The 26,496-nt window shown below is 41.9% G+C and overlaps 3 protein-coding genes across 4 annotated transcripts in view; 2 read left to right on the forward strand and 1 right to left on the reverse strand.

Annotated features, from left to right (window-relative positions):
- Nucleotides 1–3,160, forward strand: part of LOC111968331 (ataxin-7) — a 35,338-nt gene extending 32,178 nt beyond the window's left edge. The window contains exon 13 of the mRNA XM_023993830.2: nt 145–3,160. Coding sequence (XP_023849598.1) covers nt 145–162 — 18 coding nt within the window. The 3' untranslated portion in view covers nt 163–3,160. The remainder of the gene's footprint in view (nt 1–144) is intronic.
- Nucleotides 3,161–3,233: 73 nt separating this feature from the next.
- On the reverse strand, nt 3,234–10,688 carry psmd6 (proteasome 26S subunit, non-ATPase 6). The gene is made up of 8 exons (XM_023993851.2): nt 10,406–10,688; nt 6,543–6,748; nt 6,122–6,267; nt 5,654–5,873; nt 5,308–5,416; nt 4,990–5,158; nt 4,697–4,774; nt 3,234–3,451 (listed from the first exon to the last, which is right to left on the reverse strand). The coding sequence occupies exons 1-8, from the start codon at nt 10,548–10,550 to the stop codon at nt 3,355–3,357; spliced, it is 1,170 nt and encodes a 389-aa protein (XP_023849619.1). The 5' UTR covers nt 10,551–10,688; the 3' UTR covers nt 3,234–3,354.
- Nucleotides 10,689–10,968: 280 nt separating this feature from the next.
- slc2a9l1 (solute carrier family 2 member 9, like 1) lies at nt 10,969–18,276 on the forward strand. 2 transcript variants are annotated; one of them, XM_023993837.1, is made up of 12 exons: nt 10,969–11,048; nt 11,499–11,594; nt 11,867–12,027; nt 12,112–12,236; nt 12,385–12,514; nt 12,654–12,802; nt 13,084–13,271; nt 13,361–13,471; nt 16,743–16,844; nt 17,052–17,127; nt 17,268–17,395; nt 17,837–18,276. In XM_023993837.1, the coding sequence occupies exons 1-12, from the start codon at nt 11,025–11,027 to the stop codon at nt 18,020–18,022; spliced, it is 1,476 nt and encodes a 491-aa protein (XP_023849605.1). In that variant the 5' UTR covers nt 10,969–11,024; the 3' UTR covers nt 18,023–18,276. The 2 variants fall into 2 exon arrangements, with proteins under 2 accessions (XP_023849605.1, XP_023849613.1); XM_023993845.1 differs by having other exon boundaries at nt 12,654–12,778.
- Nucleotides 18,277–26,496: the final 8,220 nt, after the last annotated feature.

Raw genomic sequence — 26,496 nt, forward strand, 5'->3', positions numbered from 1 at the left:
TCAACCAGTCAATCTCTTTATCTGTTGGGAAATTTACTGTGCAGTTAGGACATATGTACATATATTGACGTTAGACAAAACATAAACAAAAAATCTCCAATGTAATCTATAATTTAAAACCCCTGCCACTCTCTCTCCCCTCAGCCAAAGGCCCGCCCCTGACAGCAGTGGCTGTGTCCTCTGTATGGAACCGAGGGGCGGATGATAAAGGGGCAACCTGTACACTGCTCTGGACTGCACGAGGCCTTCTAATGCCTTACTCTCAGCTTCCCATGATCCTCAGGGTGGAGGTGATCTGGACAACCCTGTGATGTCGTCTATAGTGGAACTATTTCTCCTAAAGCCATGTGGAGGTGGCAGGTGTTAGCACCTGGGGTGGGTTTCACCTGACCCCCTGTCAGTCAGTGTTGTCCTGAGGTAGGTCTTCCTATGGGGAGGAGGGAGTTGCAGCCTTCCTGCCCTTTGACCTCCATGTTGAAGTTCCAGAGGTACGGAGGGAGGGTGAAGGGCTGGCTCAACAGCCATGCCACCGCCCACCCACCATCATGATGCAGAGCCACTGGGAGTGAGTGGAGAGCCAACAAGCCGCAATCTGTTGGTATCTGACGATCTCTTCCGTGTGTTTGTGTGTGTGTGTGTGTGAGAGAGAGAGTGTTTGACTTTGTCACGTCAGATTTTACTGGACTACTGGAAATTTAACCTTACACCTGCAGGCCTGAACTCAGAAGCCTTGAATGGAGAGGGCAGGAAGACAAACTGTCACTTACATAACTTCAATCACATTTAAAAAAAAAAAAAAAAAAAAAAAGTTTATCCTTTCACTACATTTTGTTGGTTGGTTTGAATCATTGTGGCGTGTGTGTAGATACCGCCATGTTATGTACAGTAGCCAGAGATGAACGGCATGAGCAGATCCAGTCAATTCTATATGAGTTCCATACATGACCCAAACAATTATGCAAGTGTTACTTTTTTAGGTTTCTTATGTTTTCACTGAATTTAACTACAGAAGTCTGGAGATTGGGGGGGGGAAAGGTCAATTGTGCATGCATATGTGAAAAAGGATGCCTAATGTGACAATTTGATTGAATGGTTGTGAAAGAGGGACTACTGCTCTTGAAAGACAAGCTGAGTGCTTGGGACTAAAAGGTTCTAGCTGAAAAAAGATGATTCTGAGATAATTAGCTTTAAAATTAAGCAATTTTAATATTGTATTATTTTGAAATCAACAAAATGAATTGGGGTATTTCGAGTACTATATAGGTAGGGAACATTGAACAGAACAAGGCTGTCAATAACTACATTTGAACAAAAATGCAGATTTGACCTTGTAGTCCCAAGCTCAAAGTTGTAATTCCTACAATATTAACATTTTACTAATGAACAGCCACAGTAGACCTAGCCCTAACTGTGAACAGCACTAAACAAATACAGACCCACTACTTGCTTTAGAACATTTAAGTTGTGCTTATTTTCCCCAAAAGCTAGCCAAAGGCAGCAATCTGTTTCTCCCACCATAGTCTGTAACCGCTATGGCTATTAGTTTCCATTCCGGTACCTTTAGTAATGTCACAATACTGTGTTTGTGAGTAGAGGGGTTTGTAATGATTGACATCACACTTGTATGTCCTTCATCAAGCATGAAGTCTTAAACTGGCAATACTTCCCTCTGTCTGAGATGATGCTCCTTGGAAGCAAGTGGTGGTTTTTGGGGGGTGTGAGTTTCATGGAGATGGCTTCAGAGTAAGTTACTACTTTTTTGTAACTCCTGTAAATTTCGTAAACTCCACTGATGTCAGGCAGCAGAGAAGTTGAGTTTTGTATGTATTGAACAAACATCGAAGTATCCCTATTTCAGAATACATATTTTGTTAACGAATTGTACATATTGAAATATGTATTTTTGCACAGGCATTTTCTAATACAAAATGTTTTGGTACAATTGAGATTATTTATTTAGTAATTGAAATAACACGTTTAAGAACTTAACTTATTTGAAGTGGTTCACTGCCAAGTCTAACGCAATAGGCCTATAACTAGAGGTTGAAGCATCTCATGAATCATGTACTGGGATCCTTTAAAAGGTGAAGTGTTTCCACTGTAGCATGTTTGTGTGATAGACAATATGTTTTGTTTGAACTCTCCAAGGTCTCACTTGTGCTTTTTACTATTTTCAAGTTGCCTCAATCAAAAAAGAATTATACTTGTGACCCAAATAGCCTGATTCTGAAATGCCCCGCAGGCTGAAAGTTGTGCCAGTTGTCTAAGCGATTTCTACGGATTCACTCAAGTTTACACAGGCAGCCCAATTCTGATTTGATTTTTCTCCAATAACATCAGATCGTTTTCAGAGCTGATCTAGTCAAAAGACCAATTAGTGAAAAAAAAAATTGGGCTGCCTGTGTAAACACGACCTCTGTAGATGTACTTTATAACATTTCATCATTGACACTTTCGTTTAAGGCTGAAGGGACTTAAGCAATCGTGATAAACAGTGCAACTGTTTGCATCATTGTTGCCAAACATCATTTGAAGCTCAGCATTGAAAACTTAGTTTTCAGCTTTTCAAAATGCTGAAATTAAGAAAGTGCCTGAATTTGTTTCACACTGACTGAGGACAGTTTTTTTTTTTAGTTTTACCTTACTTGAATGTTCAGTGTTTTAGGAGCTTGCTTTTAAAATCTGCCTATGAACCCTAAATGTGGTATAAAAAAAAAGGCTTGTCAGCCAGCTGGTATGAAACCTTGGTGTTAACTTTTTTCTTTTGATTTATCTGTTTTCCAGATGGGGTGTTGAAGCTTCCTGGTCAATTATGAATTGCTTGTAGCAGGTTCAGTAAAGTGTTTTGTTTACCCTCAACCTCCACTGAAAACGCTCACCTTGTTTTCATGTGATGGAAACTTTGCAAAGATGTTTTTATCAAGTACCACAGACTTGGAATGTGAGACAACACAGCTTGCGGGAGGAAAATATCCTCAGTAAGAGCGTGCATAGTTTTTGTATACATTATCAGAATCATTTGATCAGCTGGACTTGTACTGGCTGCTATGTAATTCATGAACAAACATGGTAGGTTAGATTTACTTAATATTTAAAGAAGATTGTATATTCTATTTGTTTTGTAACAGGTTTCTGTAAATAAATAATTTATACAGCTATTTATACAGAAAACTTGCGTCGCTTCTTTACTGATTTTATTTCTGTAAAATCATTAACTCTTTATCAAAGGAAAATGAAGTCACCAAAAAGATTTTTATATACACAATGAGGGTCAATTCTTCAGACAAACTATTGGTTTGGATACTGGTACAACAGAAATCCAGCTCTCCCTCCCAAAGAACACTGCCATCCATTTTACATGTTGATAACTCGAGACAACTTCTGGACACGGTTGAGCAGCAAGTCCCCTTTCTTGATGGTCTCCTGGTACTGCCAATTCTTACTATCAGGTCTGGAGGAAAGAAAATACAACACTGAGCTTTGCCACTTCTAATATAGAAACCAATTGTTTTCCATGTAGAGTACCAGTCAAGGGTTTTTGACTATGTTCATTGTAGAATAGTGAAGAAATCAAAACCATGGAATCACACAGTAACCAAAAAAGTTCAAATATTTTAGACTCTTCAAATTAGCCACACTTGGCATTCTCTTAAGTAGTCCACCTGGAATGTATTTCAATTAACAGGTGTGCCTTGTTAAGGAAAGAAATTCCACGAATTAATGCATTTGGTAAAAAACCAAGTCCATATGGCAAGAACAGCTCAAATAAGCAAAGAGAAAGGACTGTCCATTATTTTAAGACATGAAGGTCAGTCAATACGGAAAATTTCAAGAGTTGCTATGAAAACCGCTGCAGAGGATAAGTTCATTAGAGTTACCGGCCTCAAATTGCAGCCCAAATAAATGTAACAGACATTTCAGAGGAGACTGGGTGAATCAGGCCTTCATGGTCAAATTGCTGCGAAGAAACCACTACAAAAGGACACCAATAATAGACTTGCTTGGGCCGAGCAATGAACATTAGACCAGTGGAAACCTGTCCTTTGGTCTGATGAGTCCAAATTTGAGATTTTTGGTTCCAACCCGCCGTGTCTTTGTGAGACGCAGAGTAGGTGAACGCATGATCTCTGCATGTGTGGTTCCCACCATGAAGCATGGAGGAGGTGGTGTGATGGTAACACTGATTTATTTAGAATTCAAGGCACACTTAACCAGCATGGCTACCACAGCATTCTGCAGCGATACACCATCTAATCTGGTTTGCGCTTAGTGGGACTATCATTTGTTTTTCAACAGTGACCCAAAACACACCTCCAGGCTGTGTAAGGGCAATTTGACCATGGAGTGCTGCATCAGATGACTTTGCATCCAATCACCTGACCTCAACTCAATTGAGATGGTTTGGACCGCAGAATGAAGGAAAAGCAGCCAACAAGTGCTCAGCATATGTGGGAACTCCCAAGAATTTTGAAAAAGCATTCCAGGAGAAGCTGGTTGAGAGAATGCCAAGCGTGTGCAACGGTGTCATCAAGGCAAAGGGTGGCTATTTTGAAGAATCTAAAATATATTGTTTAACATGATTCCATGTGTTATTTCATAGTTTGTCTTCACTATTATTCTACAATGTAGAAAATAGTAAAAATAAAGAAAAACCCTTGAATAGTTGTCTGAACTTTTGACTGGTACTAATTCTTACCTGTTTGTTTCCACTATCTCGTTTACTTTGTCGATTTTGCAATGGAGGCGACCAGCAGCTATGAATCGTGAGAGTTCCCTGAGAGCGAAGAAAATACAAATTAAGTTATCACAGTACCTTTTCTGTATCAGTGTAATCAAGAGCACCAATTGTCTTCTGACAGGTGGCATCATTCCTATGCAACTCGCAGTCCTCAACCATCAGTGCAGATGAAGTCGTCGCGCTGTCTGACGTCAGACAATGGCGCACTAATCGGCATTGTGGGTATGGAACGAGCTAGAAGTGAGACTCACTGGTCAATGAACTCTGTGCTGACTCCAAAGGCCTCAGCCATGTAACCCAGGGTGAGTGAGCGGTAGGACTCCAGGAGCTGGCTGTAGGCATGGATACGCATCTCTCTCACATAGTAACGGTAATGAGGGGCAAACAGCCAGTCCTCCTTCATATCCTGCTCCACTGTGGCTGCATAGAGGGGACAGAGACAAACAGGTTTACAACTAAGGAATGGGGGATAGTGAAACATGCATGTCCACTCACTGGCTGCGGACATTCATTCTCCAGCTTTACTATTTACAAGCCTAAATGAGGGGAGATCAAAAGGGGTGTCTCACCCAGTGACTGGAAGAAAACGGAGTAGCGACACTCGTATAGTGAGAAGAGGTACTGGCGGACAGCAGGGAGACTGTGCAGCACCTCCAGAATCTCTGCTCCCTTTATCACCTGAAAGAGAACACAGTAGTCAACAGGATATAGTCATGACAGAACTGGAAATCTGCCAGTTGTATAAAACATTAGTCCTTATCAAAATAAGTTTAAATGTACATGTTCTGACATGTAGAAAGTATTGTATAAACAAATTCAGGTTTTCTGCAACCATACTTGTCTTAGTGTCTGTCTGTCAGGGTAAGTACGAACAACACCACCGTGGCTCCAGAATCTTCCTCTCCTGTTACCAACCTTTTCTCTGAGGTCAGGCCTCTTCTGGGCAATCATGCAGACGTAGACGGTGTATGTGACAAAGGTCTTGTAGTCCATGAGCTCGTAGGAGGTGAAGGTGGACACCGTGTCCAGGAAGAGCTCAGCAGCCTGTTTAAAGTCGCGGATGGCCACACAGTACAGGCCCTGGTACACCTTCAGACGGTTCCTCCTGTCCCAGTCACCCCCCTCCTCAATAAGGCTGTGCAGACACAAACAAGGAGGACATTGAAATGATGATGCTTACAAAATACGAGAATATAGAAAAACAGCTTACAATAAATAGAGTCAATACAATGCCACGGCAGGCAAAATGTTGCTGGCTGCTATGAAATCTAAACTGTGCCAGTTAACACATATGAGACTTAGAATAGTTAGTGAAGGCCCTTAATGACATGTCATCATAGAATAGTGAATGCAGAGAGAAGCAGTGTCTTTTAGCCAAACTACCTTTTGGCTTTCTCAGTGTTGCGCGTGATGAGGTCACTGTCCATGTAGAACAGTCCAATCCTTAGCAGGTAGAACACAATGTCTAGCCGATGTCCCAGGGCCACAGTCTTATCAAAGGTCTTCCTGAAGGCAGTCAACGCTTCCTCCTGTGGAATTACACAGCAAGAAAAACAGTTAAGATACTGGTGATGTGAAGTTGATGGGTTATTTGGTTAAGCTAATGACCTACATGCATGGCTAAATTGGAATGGGGTTTTCTGGGGCAGATTCTTGCTGTTTCTGTGTATGTATAGCATGATACTGTGTGTATATTGTATAAGGTCCACTGTGCAACCGTGGCACTATGACTGATAACATTTAACATGACTTCTGATTCATCGGCCTCTGCTCTGAATGTAACAGCTTATGAATGCAAAAGCACCTTATTCCCAATTCTGATGAGATATTCAGCTCTAGCCATCATTGCATCCCGAATTTCACTCTCCCCAAGGTTCTTCTCGGCATCTTCCAGGACATCATCCAGGCGTTTCAGCTCTTCCTCGTTGGCCTTCTTCATCTTACTCAGCAGGTCTGTGTCAAGCTGCCACTTCAGGTCTTTACACAGGCTCTCGTAGTAAGGTGCCATATCTGTAACGAGACAATTCATCAGCTATCACGTTAGTGACTAGCTAGCTAGCTTCAACTTGACAGTTGTAACCTTTGGTAACATTCTAGCTAGCTAGCCATTTTTCTTCAATATGTGTCTGGTTAGCTAGCTAGCTAATTTCATTTATTGAGTATCTAACTAGTTATCTACTAGCTAACTGACTATGTAGCAGTTTGATATGGATAGGTTTATGTTTGCCAGAAGATACCTACTCTACAGTTAGGCTTGTTTAGACTGAGCTGCACTGGGGTCGGTTCAGGAAAACGTACCTCAATGCAGGGATGTGATATGCCACTGTACTCCAAATGTACCTTTCGCCATACTGCTATCAGTATTCAATTTTCGATGGAGCAGTGTGGATAAAGGTAAAATCTGAAGTACAGTGGCATATCCCATCCCTGCATTGAGGTACGTTTTACGACCCATATCTTGCGCCGACTCCACGGTGTCTTAACCTCTTTATGATAGGGCGCAGCATTTTCACTTTTGGATGAATTGCGTGCCCATAGTGAACTGCCTCCTACTCTGTCCCAGATGCTAATATATGCATATTATTATTACTATTGGATATAAAACACTGAAGTTTCTAAAACTGTTTGAATGATGTCTGTGAGTATAACAGAACTCATATGGCAGGCAAAAACCTGAGAAATATTCCAAACAGGAAGTGAGAATTCTGAGGCTGGTCAATGTTCAACTCATCGCCTTTTCAATTCCCTGTAAGATATGGATCTGTTTGCACTTCCTACGCCTTCCACTAGATGTCAACAGTCTGTACAACATGGAATGACGCCTCTGCTGTGATGTTGAGCCGGATGGGAGGTGTTTCAGTCAGTGGTCTGGCAGAATGCCAGTTCCTGGTCACGCGCATTACACATGATATCGCCTTGCGTTCCATTTCTTCTAGAGACACGAAGTAATTCTCCGGTTGGAACATTATTGGATAGTTATGATAACAACAGCCTGAAGATTGATTCTCTACTTAGTTTGACCAGTTTATTCGACCTGTTATATAACTTTTTGAAGTTTTCGTCCGAGTTCGCCTGCATCTGCGCGAGCGTTTGGACTTGTGCACTAAACATGCTAGCAAAAGTAGCTACCTAGACATAAGTAATGGACATTATCGAACAAAACAACAATTTATTGTGGAACTAGGATTCCTGGGAGTGCTTTCTGATGAAGATCATAAAAGGAAAGGGAATATTTATGATGTAATTTTGTATTTCTGTTGACTCCAACATGGTGGAGAAATGTTGTTTTTATCTGAGCGCCGTCTCAGATTATTGCATGGTGTGCTTTTTACGTAAAGTTTTTTTGAAATCTGACACAGCGGTTGCATTAAGAACAAGTGTATCTTTAATTCTATGTAAAATATGTCTTTCATCAAAGTTTGAGTATTTATGTTATTTGACGTGGCTCTGCAATTTCTACGGATATTTGAGGCATTTCTGAACATGGCGCCAATGTAAACTGAGATTTGTGGATATAAATATGCACATTATCGAACAAAACAAATGTATTGTGTAACATGATGTCCTATGAGTGTCATCTGTTGAAGATCAAAGGTTAGTGATTCATTTTATCTCTATTTCTGCTTTTTGTGACTACGATCTTTTGCTGGGAAAATGGCTGTGTTTTTCTGTGGCTATGTACTGAGCAAACATAATTGTTTGGTGTGCTTTCCCCGTAAATCCTTTTTGAAATCAGACATGTTGGCTGGATTCACAACATGTGTAGCTTTAATTTGGTGTCTTTCATGTGTGATTTTATGAAAGATTGTTTTTTTTTAAATATATTTGAATTTGGCCCGCTACATTTTTCCTGGCTTTTGGCCAAGTGGGACGCTACCGTCCCACATATCCCAGAGAAGTTAATGGAACCATGATTGCGTTCCAACCCCAGTGCAGCTCAGTGGAAACAAGCGTAATGGTAGGGTTGGTATCTCCTGGCAAGGTTTATGTCTGACAGTGATGCTAATGACACTGAACAAAAATATAACATGCAACAATTTCAAAGATTTTACTGAGTTCCAGTCCATATAAGGCAATCAGTGATTTGAAAGAAATTCATTAGGCCCCATCTATGGATTTCACAACTGGGAATACAGATCTGTTGTTCACAGATACTTAAAAAAGTCTGTGACTACCATTTGCCTCATGCAATGTGACATCTCCATCGCATAGAGTTGATCAGGCTATTGACTGTGGCCTGTTGTCCCACTCCTCTTCAATGGCTGTGCGAAGTTAGATATTGGCGGGAACTGAAACACGCTGTCGTACACGGCAACCCAGAACATCCCACACGCGCTCAATGGGTGGTGACATGTCTGGCGAGTATGCAGGCCATGGAAGAAATGGGGCATTTTCATCTTCCAGGAATTGTGTACAGATCCTTGTGACATGTGGCCATGCATTATCCTGCTGAAACATGAGGTGATGATGGATGAATGGCACGATAATGGGCCTCAGGATCTCGACACGGTATCTCTGTGCATTCAAACTGCCATTGATAAAATGCAATTGTGTTCATTGTCCGTAGCTTATGCCTGCCCATACCATAACCCCACCACGGGGCACTCTGTTCACAACGTTGACATCAGCAAACCACTTGCCCACACGACGGCATCTGTTTGGCCTAGTTAAAACCGGGATTAATCTGTGACGAGCACACTTCTCCAGCCTGCCAGTGGCCATCGAAGGTGTGCATTTGCCTACTGAAGTCGGTTACGATGCCGAACTGCAGTTAGTTCAAGACCCTGTTGAGGACAACAAGCATGCAGATGCACTTCCCTGAGACGGTTTCTGACAGTTTGTGAAGAAATTCTTTGGTTGTGCAAACCCAGTTTCTTCAACTGTCCGGGTGGCTGGATTCAGACGATCCCGCAGGTGAAGAAGCCGGATGTGGATTTTCTAGGCTGGCGTGGTCTGCAGTTGTGAGGCCAGTTGGACTTACTTCCAAATTCTCTAAAGCGACTTAGGAGGGGGTTATGGTAGAGAAATTAACATAACATTTTCTGGCAACAGCTCTGGTTTAACATTCCTGTAGTCAGCATGCCAATTGCACGCTCCCTCAAAACATGAGACATCTGTGGAAGTGTGACAAAACAGCACATTTTAGAGTGGCCTTTTATTGTCCCCAGCACAAGGTGCACCTGTGTAATGATCATGCTATTTAATTAGCTTCTTGATATGCCACACCTGTCAGGTGGGTGAATTATCTTGGCAAATGAGAAATGCTCAGTAACAGGGATGTAATGTTGTGCACAAAATTGCAGATTCATAAATGCGGTGTATATTGAACATTTCTAGGACATTTTATTTTCAACTCATGACACCAACACTTTACATGTTTCGTTTATATATATTTGTTCAGTGTAACTAGTTAGCAAGTCTACTCGCTAGCGACAAAAATGTGCTAGGCGAGTTAGCTAACTACCGGAGCTAGCTAACGTTAGAAATTTCAACACTGTTTTCAAGATAAGAGTACGCTAGCTAGCATGACTTGCTAGGCCACTTAACTATATATTTTGTTTACAACAGATAACTAACGTTACTATTTTCGGTTTATTAGCTTGGCAGAAGCCAGTAGTTAGCTACTTTGCCAGTACCGGCACTTTCTGGCTAACGTCAGCTACTCACCGTTTTCTTTGATTGAGTCCATGAGCTCGGTTTTCACTTTAGCATCTTGTCGGTGACCATCCATCGTGAGCAAAAATTTCAGCTGTGCTATCCTAAGATCGGGGTTTTTAGGCAGACCCTCTTCTTCCAGATTTTCCAACGGCATTTTGGCAAATATAAAATTAAAGTAATGACTAGGCTAAATAGCAGATATATCTTCTCTGGGACAACAAGGGGGAGGTATATTCGTCTAGCTAGCTAACAATGACTACGGATAACACTGGTCTGCTACTTCCGCTACAGGGAGAACGTCAGGGGTGACAAGATCAGATGGTGCTGCCCTCGTCTGGCTAATAAGTGATTGTCCGCCGAGCACACGAAGTATGCCAATTTATCTCACGTCAAAGTACACAACTTTTCACTCAGATTAAACACATGTTGCCAAATGGTTTATAGGCTTTCTTACTTTCTACAGAGACGAGTAGGCCTACTGTGACAGCGACTCAGTGGTTGAAAGGTAAGCTCCCTCTGAGATGTAAAATATTAATCTTATTCCTGAAAATGTCTAACAGAGCAAATGTCAGGTGGACATGTAACGTTAGACATAATTGTGTTACATGGAACTCTCAAGATATACAGAATGGAGACTTTGTTGAGGCACCTGGTAGGCAACCTTTAATATTATTATTGAAACGGGATATAAGTATTATTATTAGTCCGTTTCCTGTTATTTGATCCAAAGGTAACATAAGCAAAAATGTTACTGTTGAACATTTAAAAAAATCTATTAAGAAATGAGGTTCTTATTACAAACAACACGTTTATAGCTATAACATAATTAATTGCTGTATGAAAGGGTTATAAAATCACAATAGGTACAAATTAGACAAATCTATGAGCACAATGACTCAGCTAAACAGGGAAGAGAAGCAATGTTGAGAGGTTACATAGTAGTCTATCCATGCCTTCTCTGTGTCAATGTTTTTAAAAATCGTTTTAAGAATAATTTTAAGATACATTATTGATTGAGGTTATATACCTCATTGACATTAAATATGTGTCGACCTATAACTTTCATTGTAAAATGTTTACCCGTTTATGTTCTCCATTCCAGACCCGTGGTAATGCTCTAGTCTTCATAATCATTTTGGGTATTGGCGGATCTTTTCAAAATGGGTTCCATGTTACTGTCATCAGTTCCCCTTCACCAGTAAGAGACATCAGCACATTGATTCCCCACACACTCATTTTTATTAAAAAGCATGATACTAAATATGTTTGGATGAGTGTGCAACTGACACTACTTTTCCCATGGCAAGAAATACCTAGGAAATATAACATGGTGTTCAAGGTTTATGAATATCTTGTTTTCCTCTCACACAGGTTAAATCTGCATATTCAATCATGCTCAAATGAACACCTAGCCTACTTCACCAGGGTTGTAGACTGTCTGTTTCCATAACCATGTTGGTCTGCTTGCAGTACATCTGGAGCTTCATCAATAGCAGTTGGACTGGGCGATATGAGGAAACCCCACCGGCACAGACAGTCAAACTCCTCTGGTCAGCTATAGTGTCTATGTACGCTGTGGGGGGTCTCCTGGGCTCTATGAGTGTCAGGTGCATTGCTGGGAGGTTTGGCAGGTGAGTTGCACTGATTTTTATAATCTGTATTTATCTCAATTTAAGTTACTTTTTCATTCAAACTTTTCTTAATTTCTTCTTCAGGAAGAGAGCCATGATATGGAACAATGTTGTCAGCATTGTTGCTGCAGTGATCATGTTCACCAGTAGGGGGGCAAACTCCTTTGAGATGATCCTGATTGCTCGGTTTCTATTTGGATTCACTGCAGGTCCTACCAATGTGATGTTGCACCTTTCATTTCATGCAGATTAGTTTAATCTATGGATCATTTAGCCATGGTAAAATAAAATCACGGAATGGCCTTATATCTTAGTGTTGATAGCATAGATTTTCTTATTCTTGTTTGTGAATCTCAGGTTTAGGAGGGAATATCCATGCAATATACCTGGGTGAGAGTTCACCCAAAAAGATAAGGGGCATGGTAACACTAACATCTGCTACCTTCATCTCCATTGGTAAACTGTCAGGACAATTTTTTGGACTAAGGTACAGTGCTCATTCTGAATTTCATCATTTCAAAAGACAGAAACATCAAGTATCACATTAAACTTATGGTTATCAATGTGTGCCAAATTGGATATCCTGAAATATGCTCTGACTTGATGTTTTATCTCAACTTTCTCAGGGAGATTCTTGGTCGTGAGGATAGCTGGAACATCCTACTGTGTGTTTCAACATGTTTCTCAGTGGTACAGCTGCTAACACTGCCCTTCTTCCCTGAGGCCCCAAGATACTTATTGATAGAAAAGGGTAATGCAGAGGCATGCAAAAAAGGTAGTTTGTGTTTCCTCATAGTCACCGAGATTGAAATTCTTTATGTCCAAAGGGATCCATTCTAAGTAGCAACAATCATACTCATAACATTGAGTACTGTCTGCAAATTTAGAAATGATGTACAGTACTACATTACACTGAATCTAAATACATAAACCTATATTATTACACATAGCTGACAGATTGGCCAATGCCTAAATAGCTGGGCTCAAAGTCTATACAGCTGAGGAGACTTTAGTTACTTGTTGTATCCTATTCAGAAACGTGTGTGTGTGTGTCAGCTCTGCAGAGTCTGTGGGGCAGAGGTGAGTACAAGCTGGAGATGACAGAGATGGTGTTGGAGCAGGCTTCCATAAAAGGCGAGACCTCGAAGAGTCTCCTGGAGCTGCTGAGAGACAGGAGCGTACGATGGCAGCTCATCACCATGGTGGTGGTATACGGCTGCATCCAGTTCTCTGGCATCACCGCAGTAAGCACAGCCCCCTCTGTCTTTTATCTCATACTGTACCTAATACTGTACATTCTGCATCCTACTCATCTTCTTCCTTCCACCCTCAGATCAGTGTGTTCTCCTTTGACATCTTCAAGGAGGCAGGCATCCCCCTGGATAAGATCCGCTATGTGACTCTGGGTGTTGGAGTGTCTGAGGTCCTCACCTCCATCACCTGTGTGAGTGCTGCTGGGTAACATGGGCTACACTATAGGGGGTACACTACGATAGCCCTCTAACTTCTACAAAGCATGGTCATCACTATGTACCTAGGGCAATGTACGGCCCGCGGGCCGTATCCAGCCTGCCGGGCACTTCAATCCGGCCTGCAAGACATATTTTAAATGTATTAAATATTATTATATTTAAGATTTTTGGCCTAAAATGACTCATTCCGTGATATACAAACAACTTCCAATAGATGGCGCTGTAGCCTGGCAGCGCGCTCTGTATTTGGGCCTACAGTCAGTCAGATTCAGAATACGCTCAGTCATCATAGCCAATTCATTGCTTGACAGCTTTTGACAAAATAAGTGCTGCGAAAATTAGAAAAGTGGGATTCTGAATGTTGTGTGTTTAAAGAAGAATGGACAGCAACATACTTTTTTACTAATATTGGACATAAGGCGGTATGTCTGATATGCCAAGAAAGTGTTGCCGTTTTTAAGGAATATAATCTCAATCCAAATTTTTCAAGCAAGCATGCTAACTACGCTAGCAATCTGTCCTCTCAGGAAAAGGCAAGAAGACCTCAAAACTTGCCACAAACTTAAAAGCTCAACAAAATATTTTTACAAAACGGTGCTCTACTCAAGACTGTAAGACTGTAAAATCACAAAGCATAGCAAGCCTTTTGGTGAAGCAGAGTTTGTGAACGAGTGTATGGTGGAGACTGCTGATATACTTTGTCCTGAGAGTAAAAGCCAATTTTGAGAAAATTTGCTTATCACGCAGAACCATCACCAGGCGCGTGGAAGTGATAGGTGAGGAGCTAATCTCAGAGTTGAAGAAAAAAGCAGATAGCTTCAATCTTTTTTCTATAGCACTGGATGAGAGTCCTGACATCAGACACCTCTCAACTTTACATTTGTCAAAGGAATAAATGAGAACTTTGAAATAACAGTGGAACTTCTTGCGATGGAATCAATGATGGGAACAACCAGGGGCTCTGATTTATATGACAGGATATCTGCCAGCTTGGAAAAAATGTATCTACCATGGAGCAAACTGACAAACGTCACAACAGATAGATCACCAAATCTAACCTGTAAAAACATTGGCCTACTAAAAAGATTACAAGACAAAGTAAAATAAGAAACTCTGAGGAATTGATATTTCTTCACTGTATTATTTATCAGGAAGCCCTGTGTAAAAGTGTGTTAAAGCTGGAAAATGTTGTCAAAGTGGTTATAAAACTTGTCAACTTTATACGGGCGAGGGGGCTTAAACATCGTCAGTTCAACTTTATACGGGCGAGGGGGCTTAAACATCGTCAGTTCAACTTTATACGGGCGNTTAACATCGTCAGTTCAACTTTATACGGGCGAGGGGGCTTAAACATCGTCAGTTCAACTTTATACGGGCGAGGGGGCTTAAACATCGTCAGTTCATGCAGCTACTCAATGTATCATTCAAATGTGCGCTAGCTAAGCCTGGGAAAGTATTTTGCCGTGTGCGGGAACTGAGAGGGGACATCGGTATGTTCCTTGATACGGTTGGTAAAGCTGATGACTTCTTTGAGTTGAAAGACACAGACTGTCTGGGCGACTTTGCTTTCGGTGTGGACATATTGGGGCATCTGAATGATCTAAATGTGAAACTGCACGGGAATTGTGTTTTTGTGTATGAACTGTATTCCAATGTGAAAGCATTTAGAGCCAAACTTATGTTGTTCTCCAGACAAATGAGCAGCCGGCCTCTCGCTCATTTTCTGACACTGGCTGCACTGAACGCACCCACACTGAGACATACAGTAGCACTTTCGACAGTGAGAAAGCACCACCGGACACATCGACATCCAATGTGACAGTGCTTTCAAGGAGAAGTACAAAACAGCAACAATAGTCCAGTTCTATGGCTCACTGAACGAAACAAAGTTTACAAATATTAAAAAACACGCCCAAAGGATGCTTGTTTTATTCGGGTCCACATGTGTGTGAACAAATGTTCTCAGTCATGAATTACAACAAATCCTGTCACAGGTCAAATTTAACAAATGACCACTTGTCAGCTGTTATGTTCTGAATCTCTACAACAAAGATGACACCAGACTTTGATGCCCTTGCCAAGAGAGGTGACCAGACCCATTCACATTATGACTCAAATAACTGTGACTGGGGTAGGCAAGACAAGGGTAGAGATGCAGGATCTGTGTGTGTGTTTGACTGTGTCATGTTATAAATGATATCAATTTTGTGAAAAATTGCCTCACAAAAAACAAGGGTAGAGATGGTACAAGGGTAAATTGTTCTGCAAGCATATATACACTAGTAGATGCGTGTCAATTTGAAAATGAATAGTCTTCACATGTTTTGTCACACATATAGTATGTGGGTGGCCCTTCACTTGGTTTCATAAACTTTTTAATTTTTTTAAATTAAAATTTTACCCCCTTTTTCGTGGTATCCAATTGTTAGTAATTACTATCTTGTCTCATCGCTACAACTCCCGTACAGGCTCGGGAGAGATGAAGGTCGAAAGGCATGCATCCTCCGAAACACAACCCAACCAAGCCGCACTGCTTCTTAACACAGCGCGCATCCAACCCGGAAGCCAGCCGCACCAATGTGTCGGAGGAAGCACCTGGCACTGCGCCCGGCCCGCCACAGGAGTCACTGGTGCGCGATGGGAGAAGGATATCCCTACCAGCCAAACCCTCCCTAACCCGGACGACGCTAGGCCAATTGTGCGTCGCCCCACGGACCTCCCGGTCACGGCCGGCTGCGACAGAGCCTGGGCGCGAACCCAGAATCTCTGGTGGCACAGCTAGCGCTGCGATGCAGTGCCCTGGACCACTGCGCCACCCGGGAGGCCCGGTTTCATAAACTTAATGTGGCCCTTGAGCCAAAAGGTTTGCCCACCCCTGACCTAGGGTAAAAAGGTTTAAAGTAGAGCCCATTTTAATTAATGTGAAAATGTCACTCGTTAAGTGGTCATTAGGCAACCGTGATAAGGACTAATAAGCAAAAGTAATCAGTGAACAGTAGGAGAGTGACCATACAGGAAGAAACACTGTCCCCGTGCAGGAATCAACTGCCTGTGCCTACCGTACAGAAGCTCCGCTACAGGTTGAACATATTTGTCACTAAGATGTGAATGCCCCTCCTGAGCTCCTAAACAGTAAATCATGTCTGAGCTCCTCTGGCTCTGCCATCCCCTGTGCGACGGGAAGGAGGGAGTGATGGATGGGGAAGGTTCCGGATAAGTTCTGTTGTGTCCGTTCATCCCTAGGGCCTGCTGATCGAGAGTGTGGGGAGGAGAGCGCTACTCTGGGGGGGCTTTGGGGCCATGTCTACCATCATGATATTAATCACCATCACTCTCAATCTAAAGGTGAGCCCCTTGACCTTTCAACTCTCCTGCATTGTGATAAATATACAGTAAGAGGACCTAAGTGATGATACATGGATGTGTACCACATTAGAATGTGTCCCAAATCCCCTTGGTCACAACTTCCCCAGCAACAGTGGTGGTTGTTCCATGTGCATGGAAAACATACAATAAAATATAATTTATTCTGTTTTAACAATATTGTTATAGGATTACAGCTTCTGGATTCCATACAGCACTGTTGGCTTGATATTCCTCTTTGTCATTTTTTATGGAGGAGGACCAGGTATGTTTAATATCAAACCACAGAATGGGTTAGTAAAAATACAATAACAAAGTATAGACAAAATACCAACATTACATTGCTGTGATCATCAGTGGTGATTGATCTGATGCCTCCTTTCCTGTTGCCTGTGCTATTCCTAGCTGGAGTGTTGCCGTCTCTCACACATGAGATCTTTATCCAATCGTGTCGGCCTGCAGCGTTTGTGTTTACTGGGATCCTGCGCTGGCTTGGCTTTGCTGTGCTGGGACTAGTTTTCCCTTTTCTTATCGTAAGTCCATTTTGGAATGAAGTGTTGTATTATGCTTTTATAATGCTTGCACAGTTTTATAATTCTTTCAAAGATACCAATTGAGATACAATGACATTTCCTGAGCACAAAGCACATTGTTCTTCACTATGACAGTTTGATACCCCAGAGATACCAGGCATACAGTAATTCCATACTTTGAACATTACATTGAGACACTGCAATTAAAACTTTTCTTTATTATCTCAGTATTACCTTTGTCTCAGCCAGTCTGTAAAACAGCAGAGCTCTAATTTAGACATAAGTGGAATTATATCAAATGAAACAAAGGTTTCCTGTAGCCATAAGTAGAACATTAGGAGAGGACTATTTAATCACAGGCTCTCAGCCAACTGTCCAAGTTGTTCCCCTGGTTATTGTAACTATAGGAACTCACCTGCCTGCCTCTTCTCTGTACCACAGGAGCTACTAAAATCAGTCAGCTTCGTGCTGTTTGCCTGCATGTGTCTGTTGGCGTCATTTTACATCTTCTTCTACCTGCCGGAGACCAAGGGGAAAACCCTCCTGGAGATCTCAGAGGAGTTTAAAAACATCACACTGTGTGAAAACCCCCTCTCAGATGACCAGACCCTAGAGACAAGGTTATGAAAACTGTTGATAGCAAATTAACTGAGATTTATCCCACTCTGAGTTGTTTAGTTTGTATCATATCTTCATACAATGTGCACTCACAGCATATATCAAATCAAATGTATTTATATAGCCCTTCTTAGATCAGCTGATATCCAAGTGCTGTACAGAAACCCAGCCTAAAACCCCAAACAGCAAGCAATGCAGGTGTATATATAAAAAATTGTATGCATCTGAATGACTTTTAGAGACCTATTGATTATAATAAAATTACTTTTCAAATAATCTTTAATTTACTTGTTTCCAACCTTTTTTACAAGCCATATGGTCTGGTCTGATGGTCTGTTTTCCTGAGAAGGTTCATATTATACATTTTCTAGGACAAAAATGTAGTCTTTATCTTTTATTATATCTCATACCACATAAAATCCTCCCCAAGTCTGACTTCTTACGGACTCATTAGTAAGAATCCTGTACACCCTGTTAACCGATGCCCATGGCCCACGTGGGGGACTCCCTCAGCCTCTTAGCTGGCTCTTTGAGAACTGGCTCCCATAATGATGTGGCTGGGTCTTTGATGGAATTGACTTTTCCAGTATGGTTGTGAACCTGCTGGCTCTTTGAGGGGCTCCCCCTTATCACTGGCTGCCAGCTGCTGCCAGGCACAGGGTCTTCATTCGCAGTTAAAGGCACTAGGTGCACAGCTCCCATTCAGGGATGGGGAGTGATGTTTCCTCGGCGTCCCACTGTTGTGCGTTATCTCTAGAGGGGATTAACTAGAGGTACCATAGTGACGCCTAACCGTTTCTCCTCAGACCTGCCTGCCTGGCCAATGGGCTGTTTTTACTCTTTAATGGAAAATGCTGACTGAGGTAACTATCATGGACACATACAGTATAGGAGGTATTTCCGTCTGAGCATATGTTTCAAATAAAGGGTTGGATTTAGACCAAACAATATTCATGACAAGTGCAATGTGGTATATTTCAACTGTAAATAATAGTAGATTGATCTTGGGAAGATTAATGGTTAAATATGACAAAATTCAGCGTTCGTGATAGACCATATTGGTTTATTTATTGTGCTGTAGTGACACCAAGTTCTCAACAGATGGCAGAGTTAATCTGCATTGTGAAAACAACTTAATTCAAGGCATGACAGCACAGACGCTGTGGCACAGTAATATACTGAACAAAAATCTAAACGCAACATGCAACGATTTCAAAGATTTTACTGAGTTACAGTTCATATAAATGAAATCAGTCAGTTTAAATAAATTCATTAGGCCCTAATCTATGGATTTCACATGACTTGGAATACAGATATGAATCTGTTGGTCACAGATACCTTCAAATAATTGTGTACAGATCCTTGCAGTATGGGGCCATGCATTGTCATGCTGAAACATGAGGTGATGGCGGCTGATGAATGGCACGACAATGGGATTCAGGATCTCGTCACGGTATTCACAGCATTCATTCACGGCCTTCATATTGCAATTGTGTTCATTGTCCGTAGCTTATGCCTACCCATACCATAACCCCACCATGGGGCACTTTGTTCACAACGTTGACATCAGCAAACCACTTGCCCACACGTCTGCCATCTGCCGTGTACTGTTGAAACCGGGATTCATCCGCAAAGAGCATAGTTCTCCAGCGTGTCAGTTGCCATTGAAGGTGAGCATTTGCCCACTGATGTTGGTTACAATGCCGAACTGCAGTCAGCATGCCAATTGCACACTCCCTCAAAACTTGAGACATCTGTAGCATTGTATTGTGTGACAAAACTGCACATTTTAGAGTGGCCTTTTCTTGTCCCCAGCTTCTTGATATGCCACACCTGTCAGGTGGATGGCAAAGGAGAAATGCTCACTAACAGGGATGTAAATGAATTTGTGTACAAAATGTTAGAGAAATAAGCTTTTTGTCCTTATCTTCTTATGGCTGGGGGCAGTATTGAGTAGCTTGGGTGAATAAGGTGCCCAGAGTAAACTGCCTGTTACTCAGTCCCAGAAGCTAAGATATGCATATTATTAGTAGATTTGGATAGAAAACACTCTGAAGTTTCTAAAACTGTTTGATGTCTGTGAGTATAACAGAACTCATATGGCAGGTGAAAACATCCAACCAGGAAGTGTGAAATCTGAGGTTTGTAGGTTTGCCTATCCAATATACAGTGTCTATGGGGTCATATTGCACTTCCTAAGGCTTCCACTAGATGTCAACAGTCTTTAGAACCTTGTTTGATGCTTCTACTGTGAAGGAGGGGGGAATGGGCGCTGTTTGAGTCAGGGCTCTGGCAGAGTGCCACGAGCTCACTCAGGCACGTCCCTGTGAGAGTTAGCTGCGTTCCATCGCATTTCTACAGACAAAGGAATTCTCCGGTTGAAACATTAGTTAAGATTTATGTTAAAAACATCCTAAAGATTGATTCTATACATCGTTTGACATGTTTCTACGAACTGTAACAGAACTGTTTGACTTTTCGTCTGGCCTGCGCATCATCAATTTTGATTTTGGAACTAAACGCGCAAACAAAAAGGAGGTATTTGGACATAAATTATGGACGATATCGATCAAAACAAACATTTATTGTGGAACTGGGATTCCTGGGAGTGCATTCTGATGAAGATCATCAAAGGTAAGTGAATATTTATAATAGTATTTCTGACTTCTGTTGACTCTACAATATGGCGGATATCTGTATGGCTCTTTTGGGCTCTGAGCGCTGTACTCAGATTAGAGCATGGTGTGATTTAAAAAAAAAAATCTGACACAGCGGTTGCATTAAGGAGAAGTTTATCTAAAGTTCCATGTGTAATTCTTGTATCTTTTATCAATGTTTATTATGAGTATTTCTGTAAATTGATGTGGCTCTCTGCAAAATCACCGGATGTTTTGGAGGCAAACATTACTGAACATAACACGCCAATGTAAACTAAGATTTTTGGATATAAATATGAACTTTATCAAACAAAACATACATGTATTGTGTAACATGAAGTCCTATGAGTGTCATCTGATGAAGATCATCAAAGGTTAGTGATTAATTTTATCTCTATTTCTGCTTTTTGTGACTCCTCTCTTTGGCTGGAAAAATGGCTGTGTTTTTCTGTGACTAGGTACTGACCTAACATAATCGTTTGGTGTGCTTTCGTCATAAAGCCTCTTTGAAATCGGACACTGGGGCTGGATTTACAACAGGTTTATCTTTAAAATAGTGTAAAATACTTGTATGTTTGAGGAATTTTAATTATGAGATTTCTGTTGTTTGAATTTGGCGCCCTGCACTTTCACTGGCTGTTGTCAAGTTGATCCCGTTAACGGGATCTCAGCTATAATAAGGAACATTTCTGGGATCTTTTATTTCAGCTCATGAAATATGGGACCAACAGTTTACATGTTGCGTTTATATTTTTGTTCAGTGTACATTCATACTAACATCTTTTGAGGGAATCAGTGAAAAAAATAGGTTTGGTTGACTGATACTGCTTCTCAATGCGTCACAATACAACAAATACATTTTTTGAAGGACAACCATGAAGGTTAGTTCATATGATCACTAAAGAACCATTTTGCTGAAGTGAAAAATATATTATCCCAAAAACACTGTTCAAGGTCATACCGTGAAAGAAACATTTTAAAATGTCTGGTGGTATTTTTAGGACTTTTACTGGCTTCAATAAACTCCTGCCTCTGCACATAATGGAAAATCCGGCTCCAGTAGCTGTTCCTCAGGGACACACAGGTGAAATGTGGGCCAATCTCTGTCATTTACTGTTTTCCCTGCTACGTCATGTTGCGCACTCAGGAACAATATTGCAAACAAAACTTACAAGGCATTCATGGTAGTTCCGTAAAATGACCTAGTTTAGATCTACAGTATATGACTGAAACCTCCTGGCCACACTGATATACACTGAGTGTACAAAACATTACGAAAACCTTCTTAATATTGAGTTGCACCCCCTTTTTCCCCTCAGAACAGCCTCAATTCGTTGGGGTATGGACTACAAGGTGTCGAATGTGTTCCACAGGGATCAAATCAAATGTTATTTGTCACATGCGCTGAACACAACCTTACCATGAAATGCTTACTTACAAGCCCTTAACCAACAATGCAATTCAAGAAATAGAGTTAAAAAAAGATTTACTAAATAGACTAAAGTAAAAAATAAATAAAATCAAAAGTAACAAGAAAATTACATAACAATAATGAGGCTATTTACCGGTACCGAGTCAATGTGCGAGGGTACAAGTTAGTTGAGGTAATTTGTACATGTAGGTAGGAGTAGCAGCAGTGTAAAASAAGGGGGGGGGGGGGATTTGATTAATTGTTCAGCAGTCTTATGACTTGGGGGTAGAAGCTGTTAAGGAGCCTTTTGGACCTAGACTTGGCGCTCCGGTACCGCTTGCCGTGCGGTAGCAGAGAGAACAGTCTATGACTTAAGTGACTGGAGTCTTTGCCAATTCTTTGGGCCTTCATCTGACACCGCCTAGAATATAGGTCCTGGATGGCAGGAAGCTTGGCCTCAGTGATGTACTGGGCCGTACGCACTACCCTCTGTAGCGCCTTGCGGTTAGATGCCGAGCAGTTGCCATATCAGGCGGTGATGCAACCGGTCAGGATGCTCTCGATGGTGCAGCTGTAGAACTTTTTGAGGATCTGCGGACCCATGCCAAATCTTTTCAGTCTTCTGAGGGGGGAAAGGTGTTGTTGTGCCCTCTTTACAACTGTCTTGATGTGTTTGGACCATGATAGTTCGTTATCTTAGTGATGAGCTTTGTGGGCACTATGGTGTTGAATGCTAAGCTGTAGTCAATGAACAGCATTCTCACGTAGGTGTTCCTTTTGTCAAGGTGGGAATAGGCAGTGTCGTGTGCGATTTAGATTGTGTAATCTGTGGATCTGTTGGGGCGGTATGTGAATTGGAGTGGGTCTAGGGTTTCCGAAATGATGGTGTTGATGTGAGCCATGACCAGCCTTTCAAAGCACTTCATGGCTATGGCCGTGAGTGCTACGGGGCAGTAGTCATTTAGGCAAGTTATCTTCGCTTTCTTAGACACAGGGACTATGTTGGTCTGCTTGAAACATGTAGGTATTACAGACTCGGTCAGGGAGAGGTTGAAAATGTCAGTGAAGACACTTGCCAGTTGGTCTGCGCATGCTTTGAGTACACGTCCTGGCAATCCATCTGGCCCCGCGGCTTTGTGAATGTTGACCTGTTTAAAGGTCTTGTTCACATTGGCTATGGGGAGCGTGATCACACAGTCGTCCGGAACAGCTGGTGCTCTCATGCATGCTTCAGTGTTGTGGGGGCGACGTCATCGATGCACTTATTGATGAATCCTGTGACTGAGGTGGTATACTCCTCAATGCCATTGGATAAATACTGGAACATATTCCAGTCTGTGTTGGCAAAACAGTCCTGTAGCGTAGCATCCGCGTCATATGACCACTTCCGTATTGAGCGAGTCACTGGTACTTCCTGCTTTAGTTTTTTCTTGTAAGCAGGAGTATAGATTTGCCAAATGGAGGGCGAGGGAGAGCTTTGTATGCATCTCTGTGTGTGGAGTAAAGGTGGTCTAGAGTTTTTTTCCCCTCTGGTTGCACATGACATAATGGTAGAAATGAGGTAAAACGGATTTAAGTTTGCCTGCATTGAAGTCCCCGGCCACTAAGAGCGCCACTTCTGGATGAACATTTTCTTGTTTGCTTATGGCCTTATACAGCTCGTTGAGTGCGGCCTTAGTGCCAGCATTGGTTTGTGGTGGTAAATTAGACGGCTACGAATAATATAGATGAGAAATCTCTTGGTAGATAGTGTGGTCCACAGCTTATCATGAGGTTTTCTTCCTCAGGCAAGTAGTACCTTGAGACTTCTTCAATATTAGACATCTCGCACCAGCAGTTATTGACAAATGGACACACACCCCCGCCCATCGTCTTACCAGACGTAGCTGCTCTGTCCTGCTGATGCATGGAAAATCCAGCCAGCTCTATATTATCTGTGTCATCGTCCAGCCACGACTTGGTGAAACATAATATATTACAGTTTTTAATGTTTCGTTGGTAGGATAGTCTTAACCATAGATTGTCCAGTTTATTTTCCAATGATTGCATGTTGACCAATAATACGGAGGGTAGTGGTGGTTTACCTACTCGCTGGTGAATTCTCACAATGCACCCTGCACTCCTCCCCCTTTTTATCAGTCTTTTCTTCACACAGATGAATGGCATTTGGGCCTGGTCTCGACAAAGCAGTATATCCTTCACATCGGACTCATTAAAGAAAGAATCTTCATCCAGTTTGAGATGAGTAATCGCTGTTCTGATATCCAGAAGCTCTTTTCGCTCATAAGAGACGGTAGCAGCAACATTATCTACAAAATGCGTGACAAACACTGCAAAAAACTAAAACAAAATGATGCTGGCCCATGTTGACTTGAATGCTTCCCACAGTTGTGTCAAGTTGGCTGGATGTCCTTTGGGTGGTGGACCATTCTTGATACACACGGGAAACTGTTGTGCATGAAAAACCCAACAGCGTTGCAGTTCTTGACACATTCAAATCGGTGCGCCTGGCACCTACTACCATACCCCATTCAAAGGAACTTAAATCTTTGCCTATCCACCCTCTGAATTGCACACATACAAAGGCCATGTCTCAATTGTCTCAAGGCTTAAAAATCCTTCTTTAACCCGTCTCCCCTTCATCTACACTGATTGAAGTGGATTTTGCAGGTGACATGAATAAGGCATCATAGCTTTCACCTTGATTCACCTGGTCAGTTTATATCATGGAAAGAGCAGGTGTTCCTAATGTTTTGTACACTCAGTGCATAGTACCTCAAACATTTTTGCATTGTGCAATAACAGTTTAAAGAGGATTTAAAACCATAACCTGGGATGGGATCAAACAACGCAATGGCAACCTTGTATGAATCACTCTAGGTAATGAGTGCCAGCCTGGTGATGAATAAAGAAAAGTATGTCCTGGAATGAAAACATCACCGACACTCTCTGCCTCATTTACATCTGAGGGCTAAAGTGGTCAACCCATTATGCTGGGAAAGAGAGAGAGGGGGTGAGAGAGCGAAAGAAAGAGGGTTATTAAAGAGAGCGAGCGAGAGAGATTTTGGTTGTGGTGATTTAGTGCAGGTGGCACACAGATGGGACCCCCTCTGGGACCTGGGGCTCATTAATGAGTTACTGCCAGAGGGCCTGGGGACGTGACACCATGAACCAGACGGAGCCCTCTATCGTGGCGGTATAAAGATACCCGGTGTGCCACTCTCCATTACCATGAGATGTCTCCCAGTTGTTTAATTTGTGGATTACTACCCAGCCCCAAGCTGGCACAGTTTCACTGTGGATGTGGCAGATCAGGAAACAACACATTATGAAGGGAAATGCTGCATGATATGTTACGAATTCTAGCTAGGTGGCTACAGTGCCTTGCAAAAGTATTCATCCCCCTTGGCGTTTTTTCTATTTTGTTGCATTACAACCTGTCATTTAAATTGATTTTTATTTTGTACTTCACAAAATAGCCCAAATTGGTGAAGTGCAATGAAAAAAATTATAAAAACTGAAAAGTGGTGCGTGCATATGTATTCACCCACTTTGCTATGAAGCCCCTAAAGATCTGGTGCAACAAATTACCTTCAGAAGTCACATAGTTAGTTAAATAAAGTCCACAATCTAAGTGTCACATGATCTCAGTATATATACACCTGTTATGAAAGGCCCCAGAGTCTGCAACACCACTAAGCAAGGGGCGGCACCATGAAGACCAAGGAGCTCTCCAAACAGGTCAGGGACAACGTTGTGGAGAAGTACAGATCAGGGTTGTGTTATAAAAAAATATCTGAAACTTTGAACATCCCACAGAGCACCATTAAATCCATTATAAACATTTTTTATGAATATGGCACCACAACAAACCTGCCAAGAGAGGGCCGCCCACCAAAACTCACAGACCAGGCAAGGAGGGCATTAATCAGAGAGGCAACAAAGAGCTCAAAAATAACCCTGAAGGAGCTGTCCATAGGACCACTTTAAGCCTCACACTCCACAGAGCTCGGCTTTACGGAAGAGTGGTCAGAAAAAAGCCATTGCTTAAAGAAAAAAATAAGCAAACACTTTTGGTGTTCGCTAAAAGGCATGTGGGAGACTCCCCAAACATATGGAAGAAGGTACTCTGGTCAGATGAGATTAAATTTGAGCTTTTTGGCCATCAAGGAAAACGTTGTCTGGCGGAAACCCAACACCTCTCATCACCCCGAAAACACCATCCCCAGTGAAACATGGTGGTGGCAGCATCATGCTGTGGGGGATGTTTTTCCATCGACAGGGACTGGGAAACTGGTCAGAATTGAAGGAATGATGGATGGTGCTAAATACAGGGGAATTCTTGAGGGAAACCTGTTTCAGTCTTCCAGAGATTTAAAGCAACAAGAGTGGTTTAAGGAGAAACATTTAAATGT

Source organism: Salvelinus sp. IW2-2015, linkage group LG1 (assembly GCF_002910315.2).
Source record: "Salvelinus sp. IW2-2015 linkage group LG1, ASM291031v2, whole genome shotgun sequence".
Classification (NCBI taxonomy): Eukaryota; Metazoa; Chordata; class Actinopteri; order Salmoniformes; family Salmonidae; genus Salvelinus; species Salvelinus sp. IW2-2015.

Excerpts from the sequence above, each read along its gene's own strand:
- psmd6 (XM_023993851.2), bottom strand. The coding sequence starts at position 10,550 with ATGCCGTTGGAAAATCTGGAAGAAGAGGGTCTGCCTAAAAACCCCGAT. Across the intron at positions 5,874-6,121 it reads AACACTGAGAAAGCCAAAAG|CCTTATTGAGGAGGGGGGTG; the intron begins GTAGTTTGGCTA and ends GTGTCTGCACAG. Across the intron at positions 5,159-5,307 it reads CGTTTTCTTCCAGTCACTGG|CCACAGTGGAGCAGGATATG; the intron begins GTGAGACACCCC and ends CCCTCTATGCAG.
- slc2a9l1 (XM_023993837.1), top strand. The coding sequence starts at position 11,025 with ATGGAGACTTTGTTGAGGCACCTG. Across the intron at positions 11,049-11,498 it reads AGACTTTGTTGAGGCACCTG|ACCCGTGGTAATGCTCTAGT; the intron begins GTAGGCAACCTT and ends TCTCCATTCCAG. Across the intron at positions 12,237-12,384 it reads TCTATTTGGATTCACTGCAG|GTTTAGGAGGGAATATCCAT; the intron begins GTCCTACCAATG and ends TGTGAATCTCAG.